This window comes from Artemia sp. Qi Xiang Cuo, chromosome 4, assembly GCF_049724085.1.
Source record: "Artemia sp. Qi Xiang Cuo chromosome 4, ASM4972408v1, whole genome shotgun sequence".
Taxonomy (NCBI): Eukaryota; Metazoa; Arthropoda; class Branchiopoda; order Anostraca; family Artemiidae; genus Artemia; species Artemia sp. Qi Xiang Cuo.
Window position 1 is genome coordinate 39,013,695 of NC_142797.1, and position 15,899 is coordinate 39,029,593.

The 15,899-nt window shown below is 36.0% G+C and overlaps 1 protein-coding gene across 1 annotated transcript in view; it reads right to left on the reverse strand.

Moving 5' to 3' along the window:
* Got1 (Glutamate oxaloacetate transaminase 1) overlaps positions 1–15,899 on the reverse strand; it is a 136,162-nt gene that overhangs the window by 70,525 nt on the left and 49,738 nt on the right. The window contains exons 3-5 of the mRNA XM_089088298.1: positions 13,418–13,526; positions 10,770–10,987; positions 3,564–3,714 (exon numbers count right to left, since the gene is read on the reverse strand). Coding sequence (XP_088944424.1) covers positions 3,564–3,714; positions 10,770–10,987; positions 13,418–13,526 — 478 coding nt within the window. The remainder of the gene's footprint in view (positions 1–3,563; positions 3,715–10,769; positions 10,988–13,417; positions 13,527–15,899) is intronic.

Here is a 15,899-nt window from a genome sequence, read left to right on the forward strand (position 1 = left end):
AATTGGTTCAGCAAGAGTGAATATTTTGCACTTGTCATAAAGATGCATCCGGTTTGAATTGTCACTTTCTTTCCTATACTTCTGTGAATTTGTGCAGTTCATACCTTTGCACTCGCCATATGTCCAGGTACATTTCGTTCATTTTTCTTTTAAGAAAATCAAATCTAATCCCTAGGGTTAAAGAATTAGTGTTTGTAGTTAGATGTATGTAATCACGACTTTTGTATATTACCCTCGGGTTTTCCAATTTAAATTGTATCATATTATTATGTTCGTCAATTTGAATCTGAGATATGTTTGGGCTGCTCGGTGAGCATACCTTCAAAACAGATTGTACTTGAGTGGCAATAAAATTCCAATTAATGTTTTGGAAAAAAAAATATTTATTGAATTGTTCGTTTTTGTTATTAATTACATTTTATTTATTGTATCTTTTTTTAAGTTTATTGTTGCTCCGAGGTCATGATCAAGACATTATGAACTTTTATTGAGTGTATTTTACTCGTGTTTTATTTCTCGGTACATGGTTTTACACTTCAACTCCTTATACTATACATTTGTTGTTATTATAATTTTTTTTTGTTAGTAGCAAACCCACTCAAACAACGCTTTTGTTGTGCTACCGATCAAGGCCGTACCCGGAGGGGGCGGGGGGGTGGGGGGGGTTTGAACCCCTCCCGAAATGTTTTTTTTACTCGTAAAAACGTAACAAAAATGGATATAAACAAATTCTTTATGCGTTTTTTGAGGTTATTTTGTGTACCCTGCTCTGCAGTTGCAATTAACGACCACTAGGAGGGAAGTAGGCGCCGCAAGCAGTTCTACGTATATTGGCTGGTACTTTGTTTCCTTTAGTTTCCAACTACATCCTACTTAGGATTGATCTTAGGATCCAATTCCTTTCACTGCTGAAATTACAGGAACACTAGTAAGGAATAGAGCTTCTAAGAGTCCCGAGTTATTGGTAATGATTTTGGTTCAACAATTACCAAGAACATGGTAACGTTTTTGACTCTTTTACCATGTCTCAATTTTCTTTTCCCAATTTAGAGTCAAACTGTTTATAAAAAACCCAGCATTACAACTTCCCCAACCTATTGAACTAACACTTTGATAGGGATCAGATCGATAAAGACCCGAACAAGCTTGACAAACTTGCCGTCCGTCTAGAGTTTCTTTGTCGCAGGGGACTTACCAACCACAAAAACTCGGGACGTTGTATCGTATCCTGGAAATACATGGGCAAACAAGACATTACTGCAAACGGCATCACCAAGTAAAGTCTTGGTTATATTTATGTTCCAAACTCGTTTTCTTCTTGAATTTACTTGTGACTGAGTTTTAATACACTGCCTGCGCTTTGTTGCGAGTGCGGTGAAAAAGAAATATCAATAAGCAAGTATCTTCTGTAATGACCACAGTTGGGTCAGATTCTGATATCTTTACTACACTTCTTACTACGAGCAGGTCAGCATCTTCGCTCGAATAAATGAAGTCACAGCCGGTACTCTGAGCTGTTCTTCTTTTATTCGAATTTTAACCTGTTGTTTTACCCTACTTCGTTGGAAGTTGTTTTTCTTGTACTTAAATAATATTTGTCGGGTAAACTTTACTGAAGCGTCAGTTCATCTTCCTTGTCTGCGATTGTGGGTCACTCGGCTACTCTTGAGCATGGTCCTGTACTTTACCCGTCAGACGTAACTTAGACGCTGCAATATAATCGCTGAACGTGCTCTGTATATTTTAGGCAGATATCTTCGCACGTCGTTCCTTTTTCCCAAGGAATCCGTTGCAAGAGTGCTCCACCGTCAAGAGATGTAAATTTCTACAATGAACTCTTGAACTCCCCACTGGTTGGTTGCACTTCTTGGATAATTTTCCAAATGCTTTCAGTCAACGCAGGCTTTGTCTGCTTCCAATGGAAGTCTATCAGCCTCAAGTAGTAAAGAAGGGGTGAAGCATAATTCGTAAGACATTTAACCTTTTAAATAATCTCCAGGATTCTGGGCAAGATCAAATAGGCAGATTAGTCAGAAAAACACTAGAAAAATCGAATTATTGTATGACTACAATTAATTCTGCGTTTTTCAAATAAATTACAATCGAATCGTAATCAATTTTCTAATAACCAAAAAATAGCAATCAAATCATCACTAGCCGTTCCATGAAATTAATCTCTCAAATATACCAGCCAAAAATAATTAACCGAAAGAAGTTGGTGTTACTAGAGCAATTTTTGATGTTTCAGAAGCCCCTCCCCCTCCCCTTAACCCAAAGGAAGATCCTTTGATACCTCCTGCAATAGTCAGTATACAATTATACACAACTATACACAAATTAACGAGGCCTTAAATGAATCAAATGAGTCAAGTAAAAGTTAAAAATATTTGTCAATAATAGCAGCTTATTTTGCACAGACAACATATGCCAAGGATAAGCAGGCCAGTCTCTGGCCAAATAGTTACTGAAATTTAGTGATTATATAAGGATTTTTCAGAAGTTCTAAATCAACTAGCTATGTTAGAATATTCCCTACGCATCATTCTGGCCCTATTGAACCAAAATTCTTGTTTTGAAACACAAAATGGTAGGAATGGGCCCTTTTCTGAGATGCAAAATTCGATTACTTAAAAGGGATATTATAACTTTCAATTTCCGTTTGAATGAGCTTGTTCTGAACATTTCACAACCACTGGTTGAATACGATCAGAAGAGACTTGCTTCTGTAACCGGCCTTCTAGGTGAGAATTGATGAAATCTTTAAATTATACAAATTGTCTATTGGTTGCAATTTCAGAAAGTTAATTTTAAAATAACTGAATACAGGTTTGGAGTCAGCATAAAACGTAGATTCTTTTTTCATTTATAAGTTTTCAAATTTCCATTTATTTTGGTTACTCTATTGACACAGATTACCATTTACTAACCATTTAACGTCTTAAACGGTTTGAAAATTTAATCTTAAATTATTGACATTACACCATATAAAGGAAAACTTGGGCATTTGCAGAGCCTTAAATTTAGGCTAAACGTTCAAACTGCGGTGACATTATAATGATTATGGCTATTTTCCTTAAATTCTTAAACTTTTTCCAAAATTTCAACATCTAAATTTTCCTCCTAATAAGCTGATGACATGATAAACGATGTCACAACTTAATTTGGGAATTAAAGTTGTAGCAAGCACTTTTCATTTTTTTTTTTTTTACAATTTGTTTTCCGAAAAATCAACTACCCTTTCAAGCTAGCTCCAATCAGATTAAAATGTCAGAACGCCTACACCAGGGATGGGGGAAGGGTAGGTCCAACACCCTCTTTGCCAGAAATATTTTGAGGAAACACTTAATATGAATAAATCTGAATGTTTCAAACAATAACTTTTTTTTATGTATTACCGCATGAATTAGTCCTCATGCCTCCCTCAATTCTTGGCTGTGTAGATAAATGTCTACAGGACCATTTAATTTAAAGTGAGTTTGAAAAATTAATATATCCTATCTTACAAACTAGGTTTTGTTTTAGACTTACTTTGAAACGGTACTATTTTAAAACAAAGCACTTACTATAGAGTCCAAAATTTTTGGAAAAAGACTGAGAGCAGAAAAATTCAAATCCTTGGTTTGCAAAATATCTGACTGCCCAAGCGTCATTGTCAAGATCTCCTGATGCAAACCCTTGATAAGCCGAGTCGAAGAAGGGGAATAAATTCTTCTCCTGAAAAGGAAAGAAACGAAGGAAGAATTAAAATATAGATACAATAAGTTAAGCAGCACTTATAAAGATATAGATTCGTCTGAGGGAGGAAATATGCCCGGTAAAATATAGCTTAAGATTTTCTTCGTAGCTCAAACCTTCAGAATCCATCGTCGAGAGGGAAAAAATTAGGCTTTTGAGCAAGCATACACCTTGTAAGAGCATCTTAAACAGAATCGATGTACATTGAATGTAGAGTGGCTTACGTGGACAAATAACAAAAATCCATTTCCTTCCAGGATATCTCGCATATTTATATCCAATCTAGACTCTAAATCTTAGGAATCTTAAAATGCTATGTTACTTCTCAGTTTCAAATGCAAAACATTGGAATTCGAAAGGGCAAGGGTAGGGTGTTAATTCACTACTTACCTCACCAAGCCTAAAAGCTTTATAAAACTAGCTGTTTGACTCTCGTCCGTAATATAGGTTTCATAGATGGAATAAGAGCCGTGAATTTCAACTCACAATTATCTTACGCCCCAGCCCGTACTTTTGTCTAAAAGATAAGATACGCACCAGCTTGAGCTATTTCATTACACCCAAACACAATTTTCTTCAAGGATATCGTAAGGATCCCAATACAATTAACAATCTATTTACCGAAGGCTATACAGTTATATATTAGTCTCTTGAATCAAAATACAAAGATTCATACTTGAACAAATTTGTTTTGTCTGCAAAACTAAAACTAGGAAGCATGCAAAAAAAGTTAATAGCTGATGGTATCCATAAAAGGATTAACTTAGTCAGACTCCAGGTTGAGGAATTAGAGTTCTGTTCAGATGCCAGTTGGGGCCGCGGGAGCACTATCGGGCCAAAAGGCGCTGAATGAGTGGTTATGTGGGGGTTCGTCACTTAAGATGGGCGCTAGACATAAAGCTATTTCTGGTCCAAAATATTGCAAAAATACTATTTTGAAAAACTGGATGAACATAACGTTATTTGTTTTAACTTTACCGTCTCCTCCTAAGTTAAACATCCACTCGCCCCTCTACCTCTCCCTGAAAAATATGTTTTGGTGAATCAGTCATAATTTGTTTACTCTCTTCTCCTTAACCCACAAAGCTGGAAATCCCATGCTCCATCATCCCTCTTCCTTTCCCCAACAACACCTTTTAATCATGACTGCAGAATTCAAGCCGTTGTCAAGATATTACAAATCGCAATTTCAATAACCTGGATACAAACAGTGTCTTTTCATTTACCTCTGTCCCTTCTTAATCAAAAGCTACAACTTGAGGTCCAATTAACCCCTTTTATACTTCCCTACAAGTTTCTAATTCATCCCCAGCACTTGATCAACAACGTACGAAAAATTCCCTGAAAGTTTCATTTTAACATTCTCAGCCCTTCCTGAAATACTGCAGATACGCCATTTTGAAAACCTATACGCACACAGTTTCTCTAGATTTAGTTAAAATCCCATTAAACATTTCCTGAAATGTTTACCTAAATACCCTTACCTGTTCCTGAGATATTGTGGATACATCATTTAGACAGCCAGGATTTTAGCAAAATCCCATTTTAGTTAAACATCCCCCTCGACATTCTCAGAAAATTTCAACTTAATATCCTGGGCGTTCCCAAGACATTGCATATATACCATCTTGACAACCTGGATGCACATGGTGTTTTGATTTCGTTCAAAATTCCCCACAACTTCCCTGGAAGTTTCAACTTAATTACTGTCAGTCGTTCCTGAGATACCGCAAATACGTCCTTCTGAACAACTGAATGCACATAATGTCCTTCGGTTTAGTTCAACAGCCCTCAACATTCCCTGATGGTTTCAACTTAATACCCTTAGCCGTTCCTACGGCATTGCATATAGACCATTTTGACAACCTGGATACACAGTGTCTTATAATTTATTTCAAAATCTTCCTCAGCCATTCCTGAAAGTTTCAGTTTAATTCCCTTAAACGTTCATGAAATGCTCCAGATTTACCCTATCGGCAACCTTCATGTACATAATATCGATTGAATCATTCAAGATCCCGCTCAGCGTTCCCTGAAAGTTTCAACTTAATACCCTTAGCCCTCTGTCCCTTAGTTTTCATTTACCTCTGTCCCTTCTTAATCAAAAGCTACAACTCGAGGTCCAATTAACCCCTTTTATACTTCCCTAAAAGTTTCTAATTCATCCCCAGCACTTGATCAACAACGTACGAAAAATTCCCTGAAAGTTTCATTTTAACATCCTCAGCCCTTCCTGAAATACTGCAGATACGCCATTTTGAAAACCTATACGCACACAGTTTCTCTAGATTTAGTTAAAATCCCAATAAACATTTCCTGAAATGTTTACCTAAATACCCTTACCTGTTCCTGAGATATTGTGGATACATCATTTAGACAGCCGGGATTTTAGCAAAATCCCATTTTAGTTAAACATCCCCCTCGACATTCTCAGAAAATTTCAAATTAATATCCTGGGCGTTCCCAAGACATTGCATATATACCATCTTGACCACCTGGATGCACACGGTGTTTTGATTTCGTTCAAAATTCCCCACAACTTCCCTGGAAGTTTCAACTTAATTACTGTCAGTCGTTCCTGAGATACCGCAAATACGTCCTTCTGAACAACTGAATGCACATAATGTCCTTCGGTTTAGTTCAACAGCCCCTCAACATTCCCTGATGGTTTCAACTTAATACCCTTAGCCGTTCCTACGGCATTGCATATAGACCATTTTGACAACCTGGATACACAGTGTCTTATAATTTATTTCAAAATCTTCCTCGGCCTTTCCTGAAAGTTTCAGTTTAATTCCCTTAAACGTTCATGAAATGCTCCAGATTTACCCTTTCGGCAACCTTCATGTACATAATATCAATTGAATCATTCAAGATCCCGCTCAGCGTTCCCTGGAAGTTTCAACTTAATACCCTTAGCCCTTCCAGTGATATTTCAGATACGTCTTTTGACAACCCGAATGGACAAAGTATATTTTGATTCAGTTCAACATCGCCATAAACATTTTTTTTTTTTTATTTCAACTTAATACCCTTAGCCGTTCCGGAAATATTGTAGATACACCTTTTTGACAACCTGGATGGTCATAGTGTCTTCTTGTTTAGTTCAATATCCTTCTTACACTTAGCCTTTTCTGAGATATTGCAGAAGCGTCTTTTATAACTGCAAATTTGCCTTATTTAAGGCCCTTGTCCCAGAGAAAACAGTTTTTATGTCATCACCAGAGGCATATTTATTGAACCTTTCAACTATTTTGAACAAAATTGCTAGTTCAAAATTTTGATCGAATACCTTGATAGCTTACAAGAGGGTTAGGTACCAAAAACAGGACAGGGAATGGGGTCTGGTTGCCTTCCAATTACTTTTAACTCCTAAAAAGGAAACTAAAACTTTCAATTTTCAATCAAATGAGCCCCCTCCGAAGTTTCTACGACTAAGCTTTCTATACAAATTGGGTCTGATTAGAACTTAGCTCACGAATACACACTTCGATTTTCCATTGCGGTGGAAAAATTCTGCTTTAAAAATCTGATTATAGAATTCTCGACTTTGGCCCCGAACTCTCTCTATATATTTAGAAAGTTGATTGATAAAATCATACATAGTAAAATTCCCCAAAAAAAATTTGTTTCCCTGAAAAACCTTCTTTATTCTATTCCCAAAAACAAAACTACCAACACTATCTATCATCTTAAAGGAAAACATAAGCTTATTATAGGAATGTAAAAAAAAATATTAGTGGCTGGAAACTTTTAAGTAAATGTCAAAAGATTGGATGTCAACGAAAAAAATTCAAGTAGATAGCAGAAATAGTTTTGCATGTAATTTTTCGTCAAACTTAGCTCAGAACAAGGTAAACACATTCTCTTAAATAACTAATTTATTCAAATATAAACAGATTTTGTTCGGCGATCGTTGTTCATTATTTGTTCCTTTTTTAAATGAGCTTATTCTTATTTTGCCACGCAATGAACTAATTTAAATAAAATCTAAGATCAAACTGGCTGGAATTAATAGTCAAACAAGAAAAGCGAACAGAAACTGAAGCAAATTTTTGGCCAGTGAACAAAAAAGGAAAAATGTGGATATTTTGTAGAAGACCTTTACTAAGCCGTCCATCATTAACCCTCCCCCTTCAACCAAAAAGAGAGCATAGTTTTTGGGATGTGGATGCAATGGGGCCTGAAGGCCTGAGCCTCGATCCAGGGATACTGGGTCCACGCCTCCTTGACAATAATAATAATAATAATAAACTAAGCCGTCTTCAGTGCAAAAAGACCGTTGAAAAAGATATCGAAAAAAAACGAGAAAACAAGAAAAAGAAAAATTATCAGAACAAAAGAAAGCCATAGACAAATTGACAAAGCAAATACAAAAACAAATCCAAGAAGAATCAAACATGAAAACATTAAAATGTCAGAGGATCTTACTGCAAACCCTGATCAATCAACAAAATATCAACGACAAAGAAATTACTTCAGGATAAGTTTAAGATGGAAGAATTTAATTTGAGTAACTGCTAAATGTGTTTTGTAGCATTTTTTAGGTAGCCAGGTTATTAATGAGCTCATTTTCTATGGGTCCCTTCTCTCTTCGGTTTTGAATGAACAGGACCCTGTGTATCTTGCTAATGGTAGCTCTGTTATTGCCTATGTTAACACCACTTATTTCCAATGGTTTCTCTATACCTTTGATATTTTTTTTGTAGCCTATGTTGAATTTTTCGATGATATGCTTCTCAGTAGCCGTTTTGAAAAAGAAATAATTGAAAAGGCCGGAGGATGGAAAAAACGGCATTATAAAACCAAAACGATTACTCGACTAAACAAGTAAAAAATTCAATTGCGAATAATCTTTCCATGGTAAACGACGCTGCTAATCTTCTATTCGACTTTGTTTTATTTGAATTTGAGGATATTTTTTGTTCTATTAAAATGTGCGTTGATTCAACTTTAATAGGTAATCGATAAGTGGAACGGAAGAAATATCAACAGTAGCTCTTTAGTGCAAATTTATATGGAGCTATTTCTTTGCTTCTACAGCTTTCTAAATGACGGTGATAAATTGTTTTTGGTCGAAATTGGATGGTTTTCTTGTTTCTGTCGTATAGTTTTAAGAGAGTAAAACCTGGAAGTATGATATTCAAAGAAAAAAAGTTTATTGTGACGTTCTTCGGGGGCCTGTTTGAGAACCAGTTTTGCCTATAATTGAAAAGTCAAAGTCATATTTAAGACTTGGCTGCTTCCCAAGAGGAAGAGGAATAAATAAATAAGGCAATTTAGCCTAGTCTTGTAGACGAAACACAAGGAACTGCAACAGACAATGAATTAACGCTATTAACTAAGACATGTTTATGGAGGGAAGTAAATGCATTCTTGTTGAATCTTAAAAGATAAAATCCTTTATTCACGGAAAATAACCTAATTTGAAATTCAGTTGGATGGTGTAATGAGAACTGAAGAAAAGTTGGTGAAGTGTCTCGGAGTAGTTACTGATGAATGTTACCTGACCATATTCCGTTAAGTGGTTCTAAGCTAGCAAGAAATATGGATATAACCAATAAACTAAAGCGTATTTTCCCGCTAGCCGTTTTGAGATTGTTACATTTGCCACTACTCAATCCTAAATTATCCATCTACTTTCCAATCGCATGTGAATACTATACATATCAACAGAATAAACATCAGAATATACATGTTCATCAAAAATCATGGTCGCATAAGGGCAGTCATAAGAGATCAAGAGAAACTGTAAGTGATTATAAATTTGTATCTGCTTTATTAATGGAACTGTAAAATTACATAATTTTTCTTATGTTTAGGTTCAAAATTCATGTCCCACCTGACTGTTTTCTAATTCATTATAAGCTCACACTGGTAAGATAAACGGAATTCTAAATAACTGAGAAGACCGACGCGTGTGACAACGAGACCTTCAGTGTCTATCCTTAGCATTAACTGGACTATGATCTGTGTTTCCGAAAGATTTAAAATTAATGGAGAAAATGAAGGAGCTCTGTACTTTCCTACAACATCTATGTTTAGGCAACGATCGAGAGTGAGTGAAGTAAGGTATGGTATTTTGGATAGATGTTGAAGTGTGTATGTGGGAGGTTGCTTAAAAGTGAGGTTAAAGAATTTCTTTTTATTAAGTGAGTTTGAATGGTTGTTCGGTTATAGGAACAGTTACTGAGAACCTTAAGCCTTTACTATTTTTTTTTTTAGTGGGATTACTTTCGATGGTTTGGGAAAGAGAGGATAAGAGAGGACGAAATATATATTGTGACTGGGAGGAAAACTTTCTTAATATGTTTTGTTTTCAGATCGTTTTCTGTAATGTGTTCCCTGACAAGCCTTGGGGAAGTAAAAATGAGAAATCTTGTTTCATTTTGCATGGCCATTTATCAGTAAAGGAAAATAACAATACCGATACTAAGTTAAAATGTTTTATTACTTGGCGATTCTCTTGGTCTATGCCCTAATGTTTCTCAAACGGGTTCAAATCTTTCCACTAAAAACAAAACAAAAGAAAAGGAATCTGAAAACAATGGGTACCGTGAGACCAGGTCTTAAAACAGGTCAACAACTTTATTATAGCCCATTTCGGCCCGATGTCCAGTTTTCGGAGCTTTCTAAGGATACACGTTACAAGTCAGAAACTTATATATATATATATATATATATATATATATATATATATATATATATATATATATATATATATATATATATATATATATATATATATATATATATATATGTATATATACATTTGCGTGTTAAACTACAATTAAAGTTTCATATAAAGCCTTTAAATCTCAATCGATCTCAATGGAGGAGTTTTTATTTAAGCTTGTTCTTAACTTTTATAGTTTATGTCAGTAAGACTATACGGTCGGTGACACATGTACTTTATAATTTGCACAGATCACATGTCTAAGCACAAAACATCCAATTAACTTCTCTATACTCTTTCGTTTACCCTATCTATTAATCCCTAAAGAATATTTCAAAAATACTTTCATGGAACTTACCTTGATAACGGCTGCAATTTGACGCCATTGGTCTTTGCTTGGGTCAACACCAGTTGGATTGTGAGCACATGCGTGCAAAATAATAACAGCCCTTTCAGGTGCATTCCTCAAATCTTCCATCATTCCTTGGAAATCAAAAGACCTATTGGCAGCGTCCCAATAGCGATAGCTTCTATACTCTGGAAAGCCAGCGTTGCGAAATACCAACCCATGATTCCCTGTCGAAATACAATTTTGACCATATAATCAAATCTTGTTCAAAATTTTACTTACAACATAATGTTTGAATTCTCAAGCAGAAAACTGAAAAAGCGGGAAGCTACCCACCAATTTACAAGTATTGGTATATACCACTTTAACAGCAAAAAACAACTTTCAATTTCCCTTCTAATGAACATCTGGAAATATCCAGGAGGAATATGGGTGGAAATTATCCGGGGGGAATTTTCCGCGGGGGAAATACACCCGGGGGGATTTTTCGAGGGATAAGTAGAATCCAAGGTAGAAATACGGTGTTTTTATTAGGAGATGCTAACGCCCAGGACAGTAGATATAGGAACAGATGGTATCCTAGTCTAAGTAAATTTGGTGTAGGAAAATAAAACAGTAATGGCTACAGACTACTGCAACTTTGTAGGTATAACAATCTAGTTATAACCAATACCAGTATTTGGTCATAAAATGGCCCATAAATTAAAAATATGTTCACATAATGGTAAGACACATAACCTTATTGATTAAGTTATTACAAACCGAAGACTGGCAGGATCAATAAAAGATACCTAACAGTTTTAGAAAAATCCTAAATAAACCCCTATGTAAGAAAGTTATGAGTCATTGGGGTAATTATATAGGCATTAGCCGGGTTTCTGTAGGTAGCAATTCGCTTTGTATGATGATAATTTATAGACTAAGAGATGATGTAGTCAAAGTTTTAAGAAAAGAAAAGTAAGGTTTTAGGAAGGGTAGAGTCCGTCGACCAAATTTTTACTCTTAGATTAATAAGTGAGAAGTACCTGATTCATCAAACACTTTTAGTCCTCAGTTTTATAGATTATGAGCAAGCGTTTGATTCAGCTGCTAGAAGAGCTTTAGCAAAGGTCTTATCCTTGAAACGTATACCAAAGAAATACATTAAACTGATTAGAGCTGTGTATAAGAATAACACTGTTGCGATTCAGGTTGGAAATGAGGTTAGTAGCTGGTTTCGTATTAAATAAGAAGTTGATCAGGGTTGTGTTCTATCCCTGTTTATATGGATCATTTTGATGGACTTTGTATAAAGGAGCACAGCAAAAGCAATGAGAGAACACGGAATAAAATGGGGAAGTAAAACTTTCACTGGGCTTTGATTATGCTGATTGATTTAAGCATCCTAGATGATAGTGTGAGCAAAATTAGTGAACTTTTAAAGGTTTTTCTAGTTCAGAGTGCTAGAATACCTTTGAACTTTAATGCAACTAAATTACGTAATCTAAGTTGCCCTTTGTGACTAAGTCGCTAAAGCTAGGAATAACTGAAGATGAAAAGGTGTCATTGGGTGAGAAAGAGATCGATCACGTGAACAGCTTCATTTACCAAGGTAGTCTTATTAAAAAAGACAGTGGGTGCAGAGAAGACGTTAAAAGTAAAATAGCCAAGGCCCATGGTTGTTTTCGGACAGTTGAGAAGTTTGAAAGAAAAGCAAAATAAGTCTGCAAACCAAGATTAGAATATTAGAAGCTACAATGAAGACAGTGGTCAAGTATGGTTGTGAAGCATAGGCGCTCTTAAACGGAGCAAGATTTGCAGAAAAATTGCCTACAGATTATTTTGGTTACCCGAATGACTGACCGTATTTTAAACAGTAGGCTGGTCGGAAAATGTGGTTATATCCGCTTTCTAGGGCTAAAATGAGAGAAAGGCTGAGATGACTAGGATACTTTCTGCACATGAAGGATGACAGATTGCCAAAAATTGTCCTTTTTGGCAAACCGTGTAGGCTTGATTAAAAAACAGGTCATCCTCGGTTGGGGTGGGAGGATGTCACAAGGAAAGATTTAAAGAAAATGGGAATCTCCTGGGAGGGTGTAAAGAGGGAGGCTTTGAATGGGATGTTGGGAAGATCGTGCGTAGCTGCGTCGGTCTCAGGCGACTTAGTGCTGCGGTGAGTTGTTATTAGTAGCAGTAGTAGACGTTATGGTTGTATATTCGCCATGACGCTGCAACATATTCTGTAAAAAAAAAAAAAATCCATTTCTAAGAAATTATATTGAAATGCAGCTTCGCTAGTGCATTCCTTTTAAAAACAGTCTTTTCAACTTGCTTTTTCCGACATGCTGGCTACTTCTACACTCTATAGCTTTGAGAGATAGAGAAGTTTCTTCTGCCGGCTCTTTTCGGCCGTTCAGGCTACAAACGTTTTCTTTAGATGTGAATTATGTGCATTTTCATCCCATTTCTACTACACCCTGTTCTTTTCTTATATTTTGAATTAGTTTGAGAAAAGCCTTGGCAAGTAAAAATAAAATAAACTTCGGACAATATTTATATTTGGTTTCACAGTATTGATTCAAAGCTTTACCCTTATTTTACATCTTTATTTTCTTGTATTCATTTTTAAGTGGAATAGAGGTGTGGTAAAAAAAAAATTGCTTGCTGAAGCTTACCCCAAGTTGGATTTGATGAATAAACCACAGAATGATTCAGAATCCTGTTGAGAAATTCGGCTCCAACTCGAAGGGCCCCAGTGCCACTCAACGACTGAATACCTATAGCCTGTAAAAAACAGATGATTAAAATTCGGATAGAATGTATGGTTGCATGGACGGTTTTAGGTCGATTCAATTTCTGTTGACAAAGGGGCTAGTTTAAGGACTAATAATAGATATGATAAACCATAAAAACAGAAAGAATTTATGAGAAAACAAGTGCCGGTTGTGGACGGGAAATCACAAAAGTTCCAGTCCGATTACAGATTTCGAGAATGCCATTAACCGGCTTATAGTATCCTAATCGTACTTCGAATTTTTCTATTCTTTCAAAAAAAAACTCCAACTATGAAAAAACACCAACTAGTCTATTTTACATTTGTCATCTTCATAGCAACCACCTACCGTAGGTAATTGAAGTTATCAACACAATAAATCCTTTCATAGTTTAAATTAACTGTAATGACCACTGGATGGTAATACTTTTACTTTAGCTATTTTTTTTTTCAAAAGTGGCTATCACGAGGGAGCAATGAAATGTCAATGACATAAGCAAATTGATGCATAGTGCTAAATTTGTTAAATTAAAATCGATAATACCGCCAATAACTGGGAAGCGAAATTGAGCACAAACTACTATTAACCACCTATCGAACTGCCGCTTAAACAGTCTTCCAATTTCGTAGGCCATGCTGACACATAGTGTCACACGTGGACCTTTAGCATATATCCGAGCCCCATCTACCTTCCACACGGAAGCACCTGGATTCGCTCGAATTTTGGAGCCTGTCTCCTACAGCCGAAGAACATTTCTCTAGATATATTGTACCGCTTATCCTTTTGGCCTAGGCGCTAGCAGGTTTCAAAATGTCATGCTTCGCAGAATCTCTTTCCTTTGCAATTCTGAAGCCAGCTAGCGCCTAGAATGTAGAGATCAGCTTTCTAAAATTTGCGGAGAACTTTCTCGCGGAAGAAATATGGAGCTTGGAAAAGGCTCCATTCAGTATAAATCCATCCTCTCTGTCCCCCAGGCCCAAAGCTCTTGCTCCGTAAGTTTGAAGCACATCTGAGCATTTTTGTGCAGAGGTTGGAGCGTATGTCTCTGAAAATTCCTACCTACTATTCATGTTAAAAGACCCAGATACGTCTGAAATTTGTGGATACGTACCTATTGCCTGGAAAACTTCCCACAAGAAACTTCAAACCCTTCCCAGAAGAAACTTTGAAGAATGATGGTGGCCGAACTGTAAAAGCCAGCGGTCATCCAGCATCATACAGATGAGTTTATATTTTGATTCATTTTCATTGAAGCAGCTATGAAATGGGGAAAATATACTGCTTTATCACAGAAATTTATTTAGAATAAGCAAAAGAAAAAATCATTAAGGTTTCATATTTTTTATTCTTGAAGAAATCATTAGTATTTCCATGAGTGCAGTCTAAACTTGAGGAACAAAAAATAAATTCTTCAGTCAGATAATGTTTCTTACTTTCTAAATTGTATAGCCTCTAATTATTATTAATATATGTTTTTTAAGCTGTATTCGAGAGGAAAGGGGTCAGTTCCCATTCTTGTCCTTTTTTTCCATCCGTTCTATAGCTGCTATTCTCAAAATTCAACGCTTGCGCGACCGACGATGAGAAAAAATGTCTTTCGTTTGTGACTATGTGATGATAAAGCTGAAAGAAAAGCTATAGAGAAAATTTCTATTTTTTATGGTAAATATCCCACTCGATGGCCTTTTCCTGGAACCTAGTGAAAAGCAAACCACTTTTTTGGAGCTTTTGCTCTTACTAGGAATAGGGCCAGAAAAAAGTAGATGCAGTAACAAACAGGCTAAAATGATTTCGTCGGATTTTGAGGGGTTTTGAACGGGGTGTGTCAAGGGTTTTGAAGTATGTCAATTTCAATCGTGCACTTTTCATTTCCATCCGCCAAAGTCTTCATACGTTAACTAGACCTCCGGCGTCAAAGCCCCATGGAGAAAACAGCAACTGTAACCCATAGGTCAAAGTCGCGTAGCAAAATATGCAACTATATGTCACGGCTAATAATTGTGTATGATCCCGTTTCATGTTTGCAAGTACGTTATCATAATTGTAGATCACCATGGTTGCAGCGGCAGCTGCAACCTAGTAAAGAACGAACCACAGCCCATAGCAACCAAAAGTTAAAAAAAACGTTGAAAAAAACTGCATAGTGAAAAAAAAATAGCCAACTGACACTGACTCAGGAATAGTAACTATTATTTCGGTTCGTCTTAAAAGTAAAAGTTTATTGCGAAAAGAAATTTATGGTGATTTAAAAAAAAACCTCAAATTCCTCGAAAATTGCGTCAGACCAATATGAAAAGTGGAGCCTTGGAATCAGCAAGGTCGAAAACATGGTACAGGGAAATTACAGTCCCCCTCCCAGAACAACAATGAAAATCAGTAGTTG